The sequence below is a fragment of the Rattus norvegicus genome, chromosome 6 (genome assembly GCF_021556685.1).
Source record: "Rattus norvegicus strain SHRSP/BbbUtx chromosome 6, alternate assembly SHRSP_T2T, whole genome shotgun sequence".
Lineage (NCBI taxonomy): Eukaryota > Metazoa > Chordata > Mammalia > Rodentia > Muridae > Rattus > Rattus norvegicus.
In genome coordinates this window covers 133,499,482-133,512,500 of record NC_141539.1, presented here as the reverse complement: position 1 = coordinate 133,512,500, position 13,019 = coordinate 133,499,482, and the positions used below count along the sequence as shown (strand labels likewise).

At 49.2% G+C, this 13,019-nt stretch overlaps 1 protein-coding gene and 1 long non-coding RNA gene across 15 annotated transcripts in view; one reads left to right on the top strand and one right to left on the bottom strand.

Moving 5' to 3' along the window:
- The window catches only part of LOC148005464 (uncharacterized), a 1,547-nt gene extending 918 nt beyond the window's left edge, over positions 1-629 (top strand). The window contains exons 2-3 of the long non-coding RNA XR_015622573.1: positions 144-346; positions 558-629. This is a non-coding gene — a long non-coding RNA (uncharacterized LOC148005464). The remainder of the gene's footprint in view (positions 1-143; positions 347-557) is intronic.
- A 2,844-nt stretch (positions 630-3,473) lies between these two features.
- Positions 3,474-13,019, bottom strand: part of Eml1 (EMAP like 1) — a 172,433-nt gene continuing 162,887 nt past the window's right edge. For all 14 annotated transcript variants that reach the window (NR_174190.1, NR_174191.1, NM_001399709.1 and 11 more), the window contains 5 exon segments: positions 3,474-4,941; positions 6,616-6,746; positions 7,784-7,879; positions 9,262-9,349; positions 9,464-9,561. Coding sequence is in view for 12 of the 14 variants with exons in the window: in NM_001399709.1 (NP_001386638.1) it covers positions 4,816-4,941; positions 6,616-6,746; positions 7,784-7,879; positions 9,262-9,349; positions 9,464-9,561 (539 nt within the window). In the remaining 2 variants the exon portion in view is untranslated.

The window sequence follows — 13,019 nt, the reverse complement described above, 5'->3', positions numbered from 1 at the left end:
TCATCCAAAAAGATAACACAAGGCATATGGCACCAGACTTCCCCTAGACTGGAAGACATTCAGCTTCCTAGCTCAGTTCGGGAGATGGGAAGTGGTCAGCCTGCTGTGTTATAAAAGTAATGATATCACACAATTCTTTCTAGGGTCTTCCATTTTGTCCACCCTTCCTACCTATTGTCACGGCAACTCACCTACTACCAGGAACAAGAAGAGAGGATTGCTTCCTTGTTTAGTAGCCTGCTCCCTTGTGGAAGCATGTTTGTCACAGGACGCTAAAGAAGCTGATGGGAACGATGGGGCACCAGGAAAACCTTCGCACACCTGCCCACTCCCAGCCAGCGCTGAGGTAAGGATGAAGAAGGATGGACTCTCGCTCTCTTTCTCTTCCTTTTTATGCTAAGCCTGTTTGGGTGTATGATTACTTGTCTTGTTGCTGCCAGAGCAAGTTACGGAAGGGATGGTTTATTTTGGCTCACCGTTGAGACAACTCACACACATTGTATCAACTAGCTACAGACATGTGTTTGTGTTCTCAATTGTTAATTGCTTTTCCCCAGGCTAAAAAGATACATAAATGTCTGTCGCTTCTGCACCTGCCCAAAAAGAAAAAGCAAGCTTCCCAGCAGAAGGTCAGTAGCCCCCAGTACTAACTGGGTAAGGAGTGTGGCTTTTAGCATACTAAACAGCTGGCAGCCTGAGCTGGGGCAGGAGAGAAGTAGGACTGAGAGAAAAGCAGAGGCAGGAGACTGAAGGGAGAGGAACGGAGCAAGGAGGGAGGGAGGGAGAGACACAGAGACAGAGAGACAGACAGAGAGATAGACAGAGGCACAGAGGGAGAGAGAGAGAGAGAACACCACGTGACGTGATGCAATGGTGAAGTTTAATTGGGTTAGCTGAGAGTCTGCCCCAGCAAAAAGGGCGACAGCCTTGTGCCATACAGGTGTCTCCGTGTCTTTATTATTAAACTTCAAGTGGGTCACCGGCCCAAAGTTCAAAGGTTCAGCCCGCCATGGCAGGAAGCTGTGGAAAGCTCACCTGCCCCTTTTAATTCAGTTCAGGGTCCCAGCCCACGGAACGGAGCCACCTACGGTTAAAATGAATCTTATCTCAGCAAACCTAATATTCATAATCCCTGACAGATGCGGCCAGAGATATGTTTCCATGGTGACCCTTAACCCCATCAAGTTGCTAATCAACATTAACCAGCACAGTCATTGAATATGTCCCATGCTAGAGCCCTTCTCTGGCCGGTATGTGTGGATACTGATCCAACAATCAGTGTTGAGAGAGAAAATGTCCAGAGTTCTAGCTGGGGAAATGGTCAGCTTTCTGATTCAGTGGACAAAGAGGCTTGCTGCCAAGCCTGATGAGCCAAGTTCGATCCCCAGAACACAGAAGAGAACTGCCTCTCAGCAGCTGTCCTTTGACCTTCACAAGTATAGGTCATGGAACATACAGGTGCAGCTGCATGCCCCCACCCCCAATATATAAATATAATAAAACATTTGAAAATACTTAAAAAGAAATTTGGGAGGAAGATTTCTTGGGGGTAGAGGTGGTGGAGTTGATCTGCTGATCACACCGTCTTCCTTCCAGAAGGGAAGAGCAGGGTCATTCCTGATTCATCCCAAGGCACATGGAGAACTTGGCATGAGCTCCCTGGATTTGTGCTTAGACCGTGGCTGAAAATTCCAAAGGCAAAAGAGGGCCGCTCTCAGTCAGGTGCCCAGAAAGGCTGGTGTCAGAAGTGAGGTACAGACATGACCTCTGAACAGAAGTGAGCATCCGTGCAAGAGAGGCAGAGTGTGTTACCTAAGTTCCTGCCTAGCAGCACCCTCCACCCCAGCTTCTGTTGTGTGCTATGCGTGCATGCGTGTATAGAGTGCAGATGGGGGACCCTCAAAGGAGGAAGTCACTCCTTAAACATGAAGTCTTGTATTAGTTCCAAAGGCTGCAGAGATGTCAGGTCCTCCAGGAATCCTTGAAGGCTCTCCTGAGCAGTGAGGTTGTGCACACGCCCCCGACTCCGCCCCCGCCCCCCCCACCCCCCCACCCCCCCCCAGTGCAGAGACCATTCATTGGAATAAGAGATTGCTGGGAGCAGAAAAGATGGGCTGTGTTCTGCTATCTTGCCACTAGGTGGCGGAATGCATCTGACAGTGGAGCTGTCCAGGTAAGAAGCAAGTTGTTTTACCCAAATTTAAGGAGATGCTAAACACCACTACAGTTTTCAACCTATGGATGCTAAGACACCTACTTGCTTTCTTAAAAGATCATTTATCTTTATTTTATATTTTATATGTCTTGCCGGCATGTATGTCTGTGTGAGGGTGTCTGATCCCCTGGAACTGGAGTTATAGGCAGGAGCGAGCTGCCATGTGGGAGCTGGGAATTGAACCCGGGTCTTCTGGAAGAGCAGCCAGTGCTCTTAACCTCTGAGCCATCTCTCCAGACCCCACCTAATTGTTTATTGGGGTCTAGAAAACAAATTCATTCTTATGCCTGTGCTGCAGACTCTTTATCACATTCTTCCCCCCAGCTTCGAGGGAGACAAATTAGTACAAGCAGAGACAAATGAACTCCCTGGCCACAGGACAAGGGAGCAGTGGTAAGCCGCCATTGTGTGCCATATGAGCAATAAACAAGTACTATCTGTGAAACTAACACTGGGCCATTTAAATCGTTACCATCGCAATATTTATAAACAATTACTATATATTTAATGCTGTGATGTTATATATATATGTAATGTTATCGTTATCTTCTACCTTATAAAATATAGAATATTATGGAATTATATATCCAAAATATGAGGCGTATACATATCTCTTGATTTATAAGTTTGTTGTATTTGTACGTCAATTATCCCTAGTCGATGTGGTGATTGCAAAAAGTTCTAGAAACTTTAATGGGCAGTAGTCCCTGAGGGTGGTCCCTTAGAGGGCTGGTGTCTTTGGTCTCTTCCTTCTTGCTCCATTTCCTGACTATCAGACAGTGAAGATGCTTCTCCAGTTTGCCCCCTTCCCCATGGCATTCTTCCCAAATGCCCAGGGCCAAATGCCAGTGGCCCAAAGCCTCTGACATCATAATCTAAGTCAAGTCCTACCTCCCTGAGGTGGTTTCTATCGGGCATTTAAGTCCTGATGAGGCCAAAGGAGCCACGATGCAAGCTGCCATGGTCTCTTCCCCTCCCTTGATACCTCATTATCCCTTCAACTGTCAATGAAAAATGACCATTTGGCCAATATCTACACAAAGAAACCAACCATGAGGCTGGGTTATTAAGCCTAGGCGGGAAATTAAGCCAATTCCTTTAGAGTTGTTCCGGCTGATGAAGGCTTCCACACTGTATGCAAAAACAGGACTCCATCTGCAAGGTACTGGGGGGAGTGAGCCCTCTGATGGGGAACAGGACGTAGTGTGGTCCTATATAATTTTAAATGTTTTAACTTACGTGCTTTCAGAGACATAGGTCAGTAAGAAATCCACTTTCAGATTTTATTTCCTTATAGAATATATTTGATAAGGATACATTAAAAACAGCTTCATCTCGAGTCACGTTATTTTCTGGCGCTGTCTTTTCCCGGCGGGCTGGAGACGGCAAGGGAAATGTCTTCAGCGCTGTCCTTCATCACCGTAAATGGCCAGTACTCCAGAGTTCAGATAACTCAACTCCTCACTTGCTTAAATGAGTTTACAAAAAGAAATCTCAGTGTCTGCCCTTAAGTCTGTGATTCCTCTATTTGAAAATCGGAGATACAGTCCCCAATGTAAACAATCAATTCCGTCTGTCACACAAAGGTAAGGCCTTCCTGACACCTTTAGACACCTATGTTCTACTCGTCAGAGCATAGTTTCAGCCTGTTAGCTGCGTGCTGTCCGTGCACCAGAGTCAGGGAAGGAAACCTTCTTATGCCCAGAGCCTCGGAGGCGCTGCACTCCACAGGCTGCCTCCACACAGTCTCTCTCCGACTTGACCTGCTTGGTCTGTACAAACGTACAGTGTCCAGGGCACACACAGCAAGGCCCGGCCTTGGGCATTTTATCATAACTTTGCTAAACTCTCTACGAGGACAATACCGTATCATGCCATTAATATGTGGAGAGTGGTGGCTAAATGTCTCGCCACAAATTGGGGCACAGGAACAGAGACGGGGTGCAGTTTGTGGAGGTGCTAAAGAAACTGGCCGTGTCCTCAGGCAGGACAGTCTGACCAGAGCATAGAAGTACACCCACTGAAACTCAGCGATTCTGTAGTACAAACTGCTTGTCCGGGGGGAACGCAGCCCCCTTTCTTGCCACCCTCCCAAAGGGAGGAGTTAATGGGGTTTTAGTTACATGACCAAGGAAAGTCTGGCATTTGCATTCCTGATTCAGCTGGGCAAATCAGTTATGTGATTTATCCTTTTAGGACCAATTAGTCAACAGCGAACCCAGTTCTGTACTTGGTTATCATAAATATCAGACTTAACACGGTGAAGCAGTGAGGACTATCTACAATATTTTAAAAGGCATTCTGTGGCCATTTTTTTTTTTGAAGAGTTCATAGAAAAGTGACTGTAAGGACCCATCAGTCCCTTCTGTTGATGCCGTGTAAACCTTGGGAACTTCCTTTACCCAACATGCACTCTATCCTGTCCTATATGACAGAAGCGGGCTCAAAGCCGCTTATCTGGTGTGACGCGTGCTGGCTCCCCAACTAAGGTAACTGGCAGAGGGACAGTTTTCCTGAGGTTTGTTAAGAGTCTGTAGACAAAACAGAAATCACAGTGACCAAGTAGAACATGAGTCTGTCTCCTCGGGCTCTCACGGGGACTAAATGACCCGCCACTGCATGATGCTTGTGTCTTTCCCACCCGTGGAGATAAGGTGGCTGTCTTCACAGAGGAAGTCTACGTTGGTGACGTGGCTGCTGTGTCCACTGTAGATGTGGCTCGGAGCCTGGAAAAACATGACAAGGAAAAAAGCTTATACAGAGCTGACCGAGGCCTCAGGAAAGAAACGCCTCATCAGTAGTCAGTCTACAACTCTGTTATTGTCCCCCTTGTGAGCTGCTCTTGTCTGTGCGTCCGCTTTGTGTGTGAGACTCAAGGGGGCTACAGAAAGAAGCCCCTGGGACAGAGACCAGCACACCATAGACCTGAAATCAAGTACAGACTGTCACAGAGGGCTGCACCAGGCACGAACGAACCCAAGAGTGGTACTAAGCGGGGTGAGAGACAGGGTCTTCTGGCTGAAAGATGTTCACATTCACAAAGGCCCAGGAAAGCAATCTAGGTATAGGGTTGGTCAGCTCAGTAGAGCTAGAATGAGCATGGAGAGATAGGGAGTAGGGATGTGTGTGTGGTGTCTGTGTGTGTGTGTGTGTGTGTGTGTATCTGTGGTGTGTATGTGTGTGTGTGTCTGTGTGTGGTGTCTGTGTGTGTGTGTCTGTGTGTGTGAGTGTGTGTGTCTGTGTGTGTGAGTGTGTGTGTGTGTGAGTGTGTCTGTGTGTGTGGTGTGTCTGTGTGTGTGTGTCTGTGTGTGTGAGTGTGTGTGTCTGTGTGTGTGAGTGTGTGTGTGAGTGTGTCTGTGTGTGTGGTGTGTATGTGTGTGTGAATGTGTGTGTGTCTGTGTGTGTGGTGTCTGTGTGTGTGGTGTCTGTGTGTGTGTGTCTGTGTGTGTGAGTGTGTGTGTCTGTGTGTGTGAGTGTGTGTGTGTGAGTGTGTCTTGTGGTGTCTGTGTGTGTGTGTGTGGTGTCTGTGTGTGTGTGTATGTCTGAGTGTGTGTGTGGTCTGTGTGTGTGTGTGTGTGTGTGTGGTGTCTGTGTGTGTGTGTCTTGTGGTGTCTGTGTGTGTGTGTGTGGTGTCTGTGTGTGTGTGTATGTCTGAGTGTGTGTGTGGTCTGTGTGTGTGTGTCTGTGTGTGTGGTGTCTGTGTGTCTGTGTGTATGTGGTCTGTGTGTGTGTATGTGTGTGGTCTGTGTGTGTGTGGTGTCTGTGTGTCTGTGTGTGTGTGTGAGTGTGTCTGTGTGTGTGGTGTGTATGTGTGTGTGAGTGTGTTTGTGTGTCTGTGTGTGTGGTGTCTGTGTGTGTGTGTCTGTGTGTGTGAGTGTGTGTGTCTGTGTGTGTGAGTGTGTGTGTGTATGTCTGAGTGTGTGTGTGGTCTGTGTGTGTCTGTGTGTGTGTGAGTGTGTGTGAGTGTGTCTGTGTGTGGTGTGTATGTGTGTGGTGTCTGTGTGTCTGTGTGTGGTGTCTGTGTGTCTGTGTGTGTGTGTGGTGTCTGTGTGTCTGTGTGTGTGTGTGAGTGTGTCTGTGTGTGTGTATGTGTGTGTGTGTTTGTGTGTGTATGTCTGTGTGTGTTTCTGTGAGTCTGTGTATATGTTTGTGTGTTTGTGTGTGTGTGTGTGTGTGTGTGTGTGTGTGTGTGTGTAGCCCACATAGCTGCAAAGGTAGACATACCCTATATAAAAAGTTTTGTAGGCCACGTCTGGGTTTAGGTCTCCCCAGAACCCCAGAGGTTTCGGGCAGCAGATTAGCAGGGACATAGGCTGGCAGCCCTCACCACAGTTCTTTTCCATCTGGTTTTCAAATGGGTCAGACCATCCGTCCATGCCCTGTAAGGATGCCGGCCTTACCCTGAACTGTGAGCATGGGTATGAGAAGAGGTGCACTTTGCCGAAGTCATCGCCTGTGGACAGGAGCTTTTTCTCGTGGGCCCGGCAGACAGCATTGATGTCTGTTCCATCTGAGCCCTCAGGCCACACTCCTGGAACAGAGCACAGACAGTACTGGGAACCACAGAGTCGCAGCACACAAAAGCTGATCACTAAGGGGCCTCGGGAGGAAAACCACCTTCTGTCTGGGCGTTAGGATCTAGAGTTGTGAGAATGCTCATTTCCAGCTCCTGCCTCCCTCTAACTCCTGGTCGCAGTGTACCCAGGCTCAGCCTTGAGAAGTCGTGCATCCCTTCTAATAGCTGTGCTAAGCCACACAGCCCCAGCAGTTTTCTGAGCTGCCTGCCTCCAACGGGGCCCTTCTGGGTTCCGAGGTAGGAACCCGCTGCACTGCTTGTGAAGTAATGCCTTTCTACTGTAAGTCCTTGAAGCAGGGTACCTGGTGGGTAGGGCACTGGGTCCTGGGAGAGGCTTTTGGTTGGGAGCTTCGTATTTTAGAGGGCTGAGCACCTCAGTGGGCAGAAGTAGGGAGACGCTACAGAGGGGACTTATGAATTCCTCTCAGCCGACTGACTTCCAACTGTTCAGACTGTAGCAACTTATTATTATAAGCTATTTGTGAACGTATTCCTAAATGAGCTTTGAAAGAAGTGAACATTTTAGGCTAAGTGTCAAAGAATATAATAATCCTAAAAGCGGTTAAGTAAACCAAGCATTGTGTGGTTCATGTAGGTACGACATCATCCACGTGAACACTGGGGGAGGGCCGTCCTGTGCCTTGGGAAGGGTTGACCACCCCCTCAGCCTTCTCACCTAGCCTGAGCCTGGGAGCTGAGGAGATTGGGCATCATGGCCCCAGGCAGGGACAGAGTAGATGGACAAGACCGAAAGTGGTGGAGCCAGGGTTCAACTCCCAGCACCTACATAGCAGCTAACAACTGTGGGTAGCTCTAGTACCAGTGGGGATCTGATGCCCCCTCTGGTTTCCACAGGTGTTGAACGTACATGAAGGCAAAGTCCCCATACCAATAAATAATTAAAAATAAATCCTTAAAGACTGAAGGAGGCGTGGTCTCATGCGCTGGAACACATTCAAAGGTCAAAGGCAACGACATACGCGGACCCCTACCAAAGACATGGAATCCCAAGGTGCAGGTATAGGTGGCCCACTCGATGTCCCGTGTGGTTTCCACACTCACGACTTGCTTACAGGCAGATGGGACCCCTGGAGGAAATAACAATCTTGTGACTTCTCAGCTGAGGCCCCAGCTCTCCCTAGAGTCAGGCAGGGTCCTCAGAGCCATGCCTATTCAGACCTTCCCACCATGGGAGCACAGCCATGCCCATTAGGGAAGACCAACCGCCTTCCCATGGGGACAGTGTGCATAGCTGTCAGTTTGTCTGGGAATGGGGTGCAAATCTGGGTCTCAGGAGGGTCTGCCTCTCAGCATTCCATGTCCTTCCCTGAGACTCAACTTTCTTCCACCAGCCTGGCTTCTCCCATTGACCAGGCTCTGGTTCCCAGCCTCCTATTGCTCAGTGACCTTATTACAGGTGTGTGTGCAGACAGACAGACAGATAGACAGACAGACAGAGAAGCATGCGCTCGCACACACATGTCCCTCACCCTCTTCAACCCTGTGGCAGGAAATCACTCTCAGCAAGCACCAAGGCTTCCAGGGTATTCTTTGCTGAGGGAATCTCACTAGTAGCCTCTGTGCCCGTGTCTGGGTAGGCTTTAGACACAGGCTCATCCCCACAGCACCTGCCTGCTTCTGCAATCACAGAGGCAGGACCTGCAGAGGAGGGGGCTCCCTCCTGGAACTGGCTATCTCTCTACCCTGCCTTTCCCAGGCTCCTGAGCAAGTGGGCAACAGCCCCAGCGGGGTGTAACTTCCTCCCTACACACTGCCTATCCGACCCTCACTGGCATCTGAACCTTTGTTCATATATATATATATATATATATATATATATATATATATATATATATATACACATATATATATATATTAAATCTATACAAAGGGGTGAAAGTGTCAGAAAATGCTGTGTAACACGAGAAAGCACAGGCCAACATCCGTGTGCATCCTAAGTAACATCCTCTGGGTGGGGGCCAGAGTGCCCTCACATCCCACGACCCCCTCCACTCTGCTCAGAGCATGGCACACAGCAGGGATTCAATGCTGCCTTTTGCATCCTTCCTCTTCCCAGGTCCTCCTTAGACACAGAGACTCCCCAAAGTCAGGCTGGAAGGAGACAGAAGGGGTCCAGAGGCCTTTATTCACTCAAGTGGGAGGAACCCCATGGTTTCTGACAGCTTGGGGGTGTGTGTGCCTTTACCTCTCAGACTGTGGCTGTGGGTCTGTCCCACCTATAGGACCTCGGCACGGGGCTCACCTGGTTCTTCCCCAGGGTGGGCCCTGCTCTTCAACAAGGCCGCTTTCAGTCAGGAAGGCTCCAAGAGTCTGTGAGGCCAACTCCTCTGTGTCACTGTGACACCGAGGGATGGAGAGGGCCTCACCCCATGCAGGCCCGTGGGAGTGTCAGAGTGAGTGAGTGCCCTGTGTAATCTAAACCCAGACAAGCCTGTTGCCTGTTACTCACAGTAGAGGATCTCGTAGTCCCCGGAATTTGACACCAGGAATTGTGAGTTCACGGACCAGTCCAAGTGGGTGATGAAGCTGGAATGGCCCTGGGAGAGGAGGACACTGGGTAAGTTTCTCTTGCCTTTCTGGGCCCGGCAGAGTGACCCCGCTACCATGACCTGATCACGCGAGCATCCCCCCAGGAAACGGAAAAAACGTACGGAGCACTTGCCAACTCGCGTGTACTTCCTTCCATTGTCGCTGACTCCGTATATGTAGATGCAGTTGTCATGGGAGCCGATTGCCAGGAAGTTCCCATCTGCGGAAAGAGGGCAGAAGCAAATAGGACATCCGGGTGACGTCACGCGTCGTGAGAGGAGAGGCCGCAGCAGAGTCCAGCCAATTCAGGAACTATTCGGAGGGAAACATTGCTTTTCAATGTATCCTACACTGCTTTCAAAGTTCTCATTTGAGAAATACCCATGGGATGGTGATTACAGGGGCTGGTGAAAGTTTATGAAGTCTCTTCTTTCAAACTTTTAAATTATAATTTTTAAAGATTTATTTTCATGTGCACATGTATTTTGTCCACGTGTATGTTTGTATATGTACATACTGTGTACATGCACTAGCTGAGGAAGCCAGAAGACCTCTTGAAACTGGAGTTACAGATGGTTATAAGTTGCCATGTGGGTGCTGGGAATTGAACCCAGACCCTTTGTAAGAGCAGTAGTGAGTCATCTCTCCAGGCCCTAAATTTAAAATTTTATAAATGGGGCAAAACCCTTCCCTAGCTGTCCCTCTTTCCAGCCATACAGAATGGAGACCCAGTTGCTTAGCCTCTGTAGCCACAGCCTTCCTCACAGAGCCCGGTTGCCACTGGCTTTCCCGCATCTTCCTGAGGCTGCACCTCAGTGGATTCTCCTGCCTGCGCCAAGGAAGTCTGGGCCGCTGGGTCGCAGAGCTGGTGCCGAAATGCCAGACAAGGCATCTGGTAAGGGTGACAGAGCCCTTCCTGTAGTTTTCTAACAAGCAGCTGAAGCTGATGACAGGGGACAACTAAGACAGGAAGAACAGAGCCTTGAGATTAGTCCGAAAATGCCAGCATTTCCTGAGCAGGACCCGGAGAGAAGACAGGAAGCGACAGCACAGTGGCTGCTGCAAGTTGTTGGGAGAGGAACTGAGAATGGAGTGAGGCTGACAGGCTCCCCCAGCCAGCCTGGCTCTACAGCCATCCCTGTCCATGAAGCACATGCAGGCTACCTTTCTCAGCCCTCAGCCGGGCTCGCTAGACAGCCTCAGGAAAAGTCCATTGGCATACACCACCATTTCATCAAGTTCTGTCCCCGAAGGAGGACTGCACAGGGTGGCGTGGCCCCAGGAAATGGTATTTTAGGATGTCCTAGCCACATGGGGAAGAGGGCAAGATCGAAACAGCCTAAGTAGTCCGAGAGTTGGGAGAGAGAGGGGGCAAGCATGTTTGGTGGGGTGGGGGGATACTGCAGAAGCTGGGGTACTGGGCGGAGCATCCACACTGCTGGACAGGGCCAGGGAGCTGTGGGAAGAGGGTGAGGACGTGTCCCTGTGCTAACGCCACCTGACAGGATCACAGCCTTCAGCACCGACCACCTCTATTTAGTTACTGCCTCTTTCCCAGTGGCTGTTACGGGCCAGTTCTGGCATTAGCCTGCTCCATCTTCCTTCCCTCTCCACCTACAGATCAGGATGTAGCACTTGGTACTGCTCCATACCTGCCTACTTGCCTGTCATGCTCCTAACCACGATGATAATGGAAGGAACCTCTGAAACTGGAAGCAGGCCCACAATTAGATGCTTTCCTTTATAAGAGCCGCCTCGGTCATGGTGTCTTTCCACAGCCTTAGGATACTGACAAGGACAGCCACTCCCCAGAGTCTTTGACCACTGGCCACCCAGGTGCCGCTCCTGAACCTCCCTGCTGCCTTCTGGACAACAGTGACATCTCCAGGGGCACCTCCCCTTTCCGTTGAACCTCTCGATAAGTTGCCGTCTGATTTGGCAAGACCGTTGGGTTGACAAAGAGAGTGAGTGATACCTTCGCGAGGTTGGCTGGACTCAGAAGGAGACTAGTGTTACCCAGTGAGGAAAGTCCCCAAGATCACCATGGGATGACAGAGAAGGAATGGAAACACAGGGCCTGCTCACAGGAGCAACTTGAGGAAGACAGGATGCAGGATACTGTTCTCTTGCACCTATCGCAGAGCTTCAGAGTAACTGAGAGAAGGACAAGACACCTAAGGGCGGCCTAGAGAAGCATGGGTGTCAGGCTGTGGGACACACTGGGATGCTACAGCTTCCATGGGTGGATGTTTTCTACGCTTTCTTTTGTTTATTTATTTTTGTTTGTTTGTTTGTTTGTTTTTTTTATTTTATTTGGCGGGTAGGAGGTTTCGAGGGCAGAGGGGGAATACGAGGGGATGGGAAGGCAATGAGGCTGGGGTGCATAATGTGAAATTCACACAGAACCAATAAGAAGTTGAAACAGAAAAATGCACGCGGGGAACTAGGAAGCATCTGTGAGCTGAAAACACACGTCAAATGTCTGAGCCGGGGCTTAGGCGCCCGGAGGGAGAATTTATAGCTTCAGGCATCTGTACCGGGAAAGAGCGCTATCCCATAAATAACCTGTGTTTGCCTTCAGAAGCTGCAAAGCAAGAACTCAACATAAATAAAACATAGAGGGGTGAAAAAGGAAATAAATCCCAGGAAAATAATAAGAAAACCCACCAGCGTCACACAGAACTAAACACTGCCAGTGTCACACAGAATTGGCTCTTTGAAAACAGAATTCAGCAAGATTGACGAGGCTTGGTCTAGCTGACTGAGCCAATAGGAGGGGGGACATCAGGTTCCAGCATCAAGAATGAGAGACAGGCTACTCGCAAGCAGCCTTGGATAAACCACAAGGTTATAGTCAAATACTGTGCATGCTGGTGCTAACAAATTACATAATGCAGACAAACCAAGTTCTAAATAGACTGGAATCACCACTGCCTCGAAGAAACAAAAGACTCAGGATGGTGACATTGTTTTAAAAAGGCATAGATTCATCTGTTAAAACCCTCCCCAAAGCTGGGTGTGTGGTGCACACCCACTGTCCCACCAGGCAGGACGGACTGCTGGAAGTCTTAGGCTGGTGTAGGCTACCGAAACCAAGTGTATACGGGTGATGATTACATATCAAGACCCTGTCTCCAGACCAAACCAAAGTGCACACAAAATACCACCCATGATGCACATCTCCATGGTCTCACTGAATTCATGTGAATCTGTCAAATGGTTACTAATTATCCTGCATGTGCTGTGACACAGGCCCGGACTCCCAGGGCTTGGAAGGTTTGAGGTAGAAGAAGCCTAGTGAGTTCCAGCGCCATCTACTTCCTCCCTCCCTGTCCCTTCTCCTTCCCTTTCTCCTTCACAAGCTTGGAAAACAGGAGGGACACGCCTCATCATACTCTATAAGGTCAATAGCACTTCCCTAATGGAGACGCCACAGTAGCACTCCAACCCACCTTTCCTCACAAACTTGAATGCAAAGCCCTTCACAAACTAGGAACAATGTAGAGAAGACCTGAAACACTGACAGCAGTATTTATGAAAGGAATGTAAAGTTGGTTGAATGTTGGAAAGTTAATACTGTGCCACATTTAAAAAGAACAAATATGGGCTGGAGAAATGGTTTGGTGGTTAGGAGCACTGACTGCTCTTCCAGAGGTCCTGAGTTCAAATCCCAGCAAC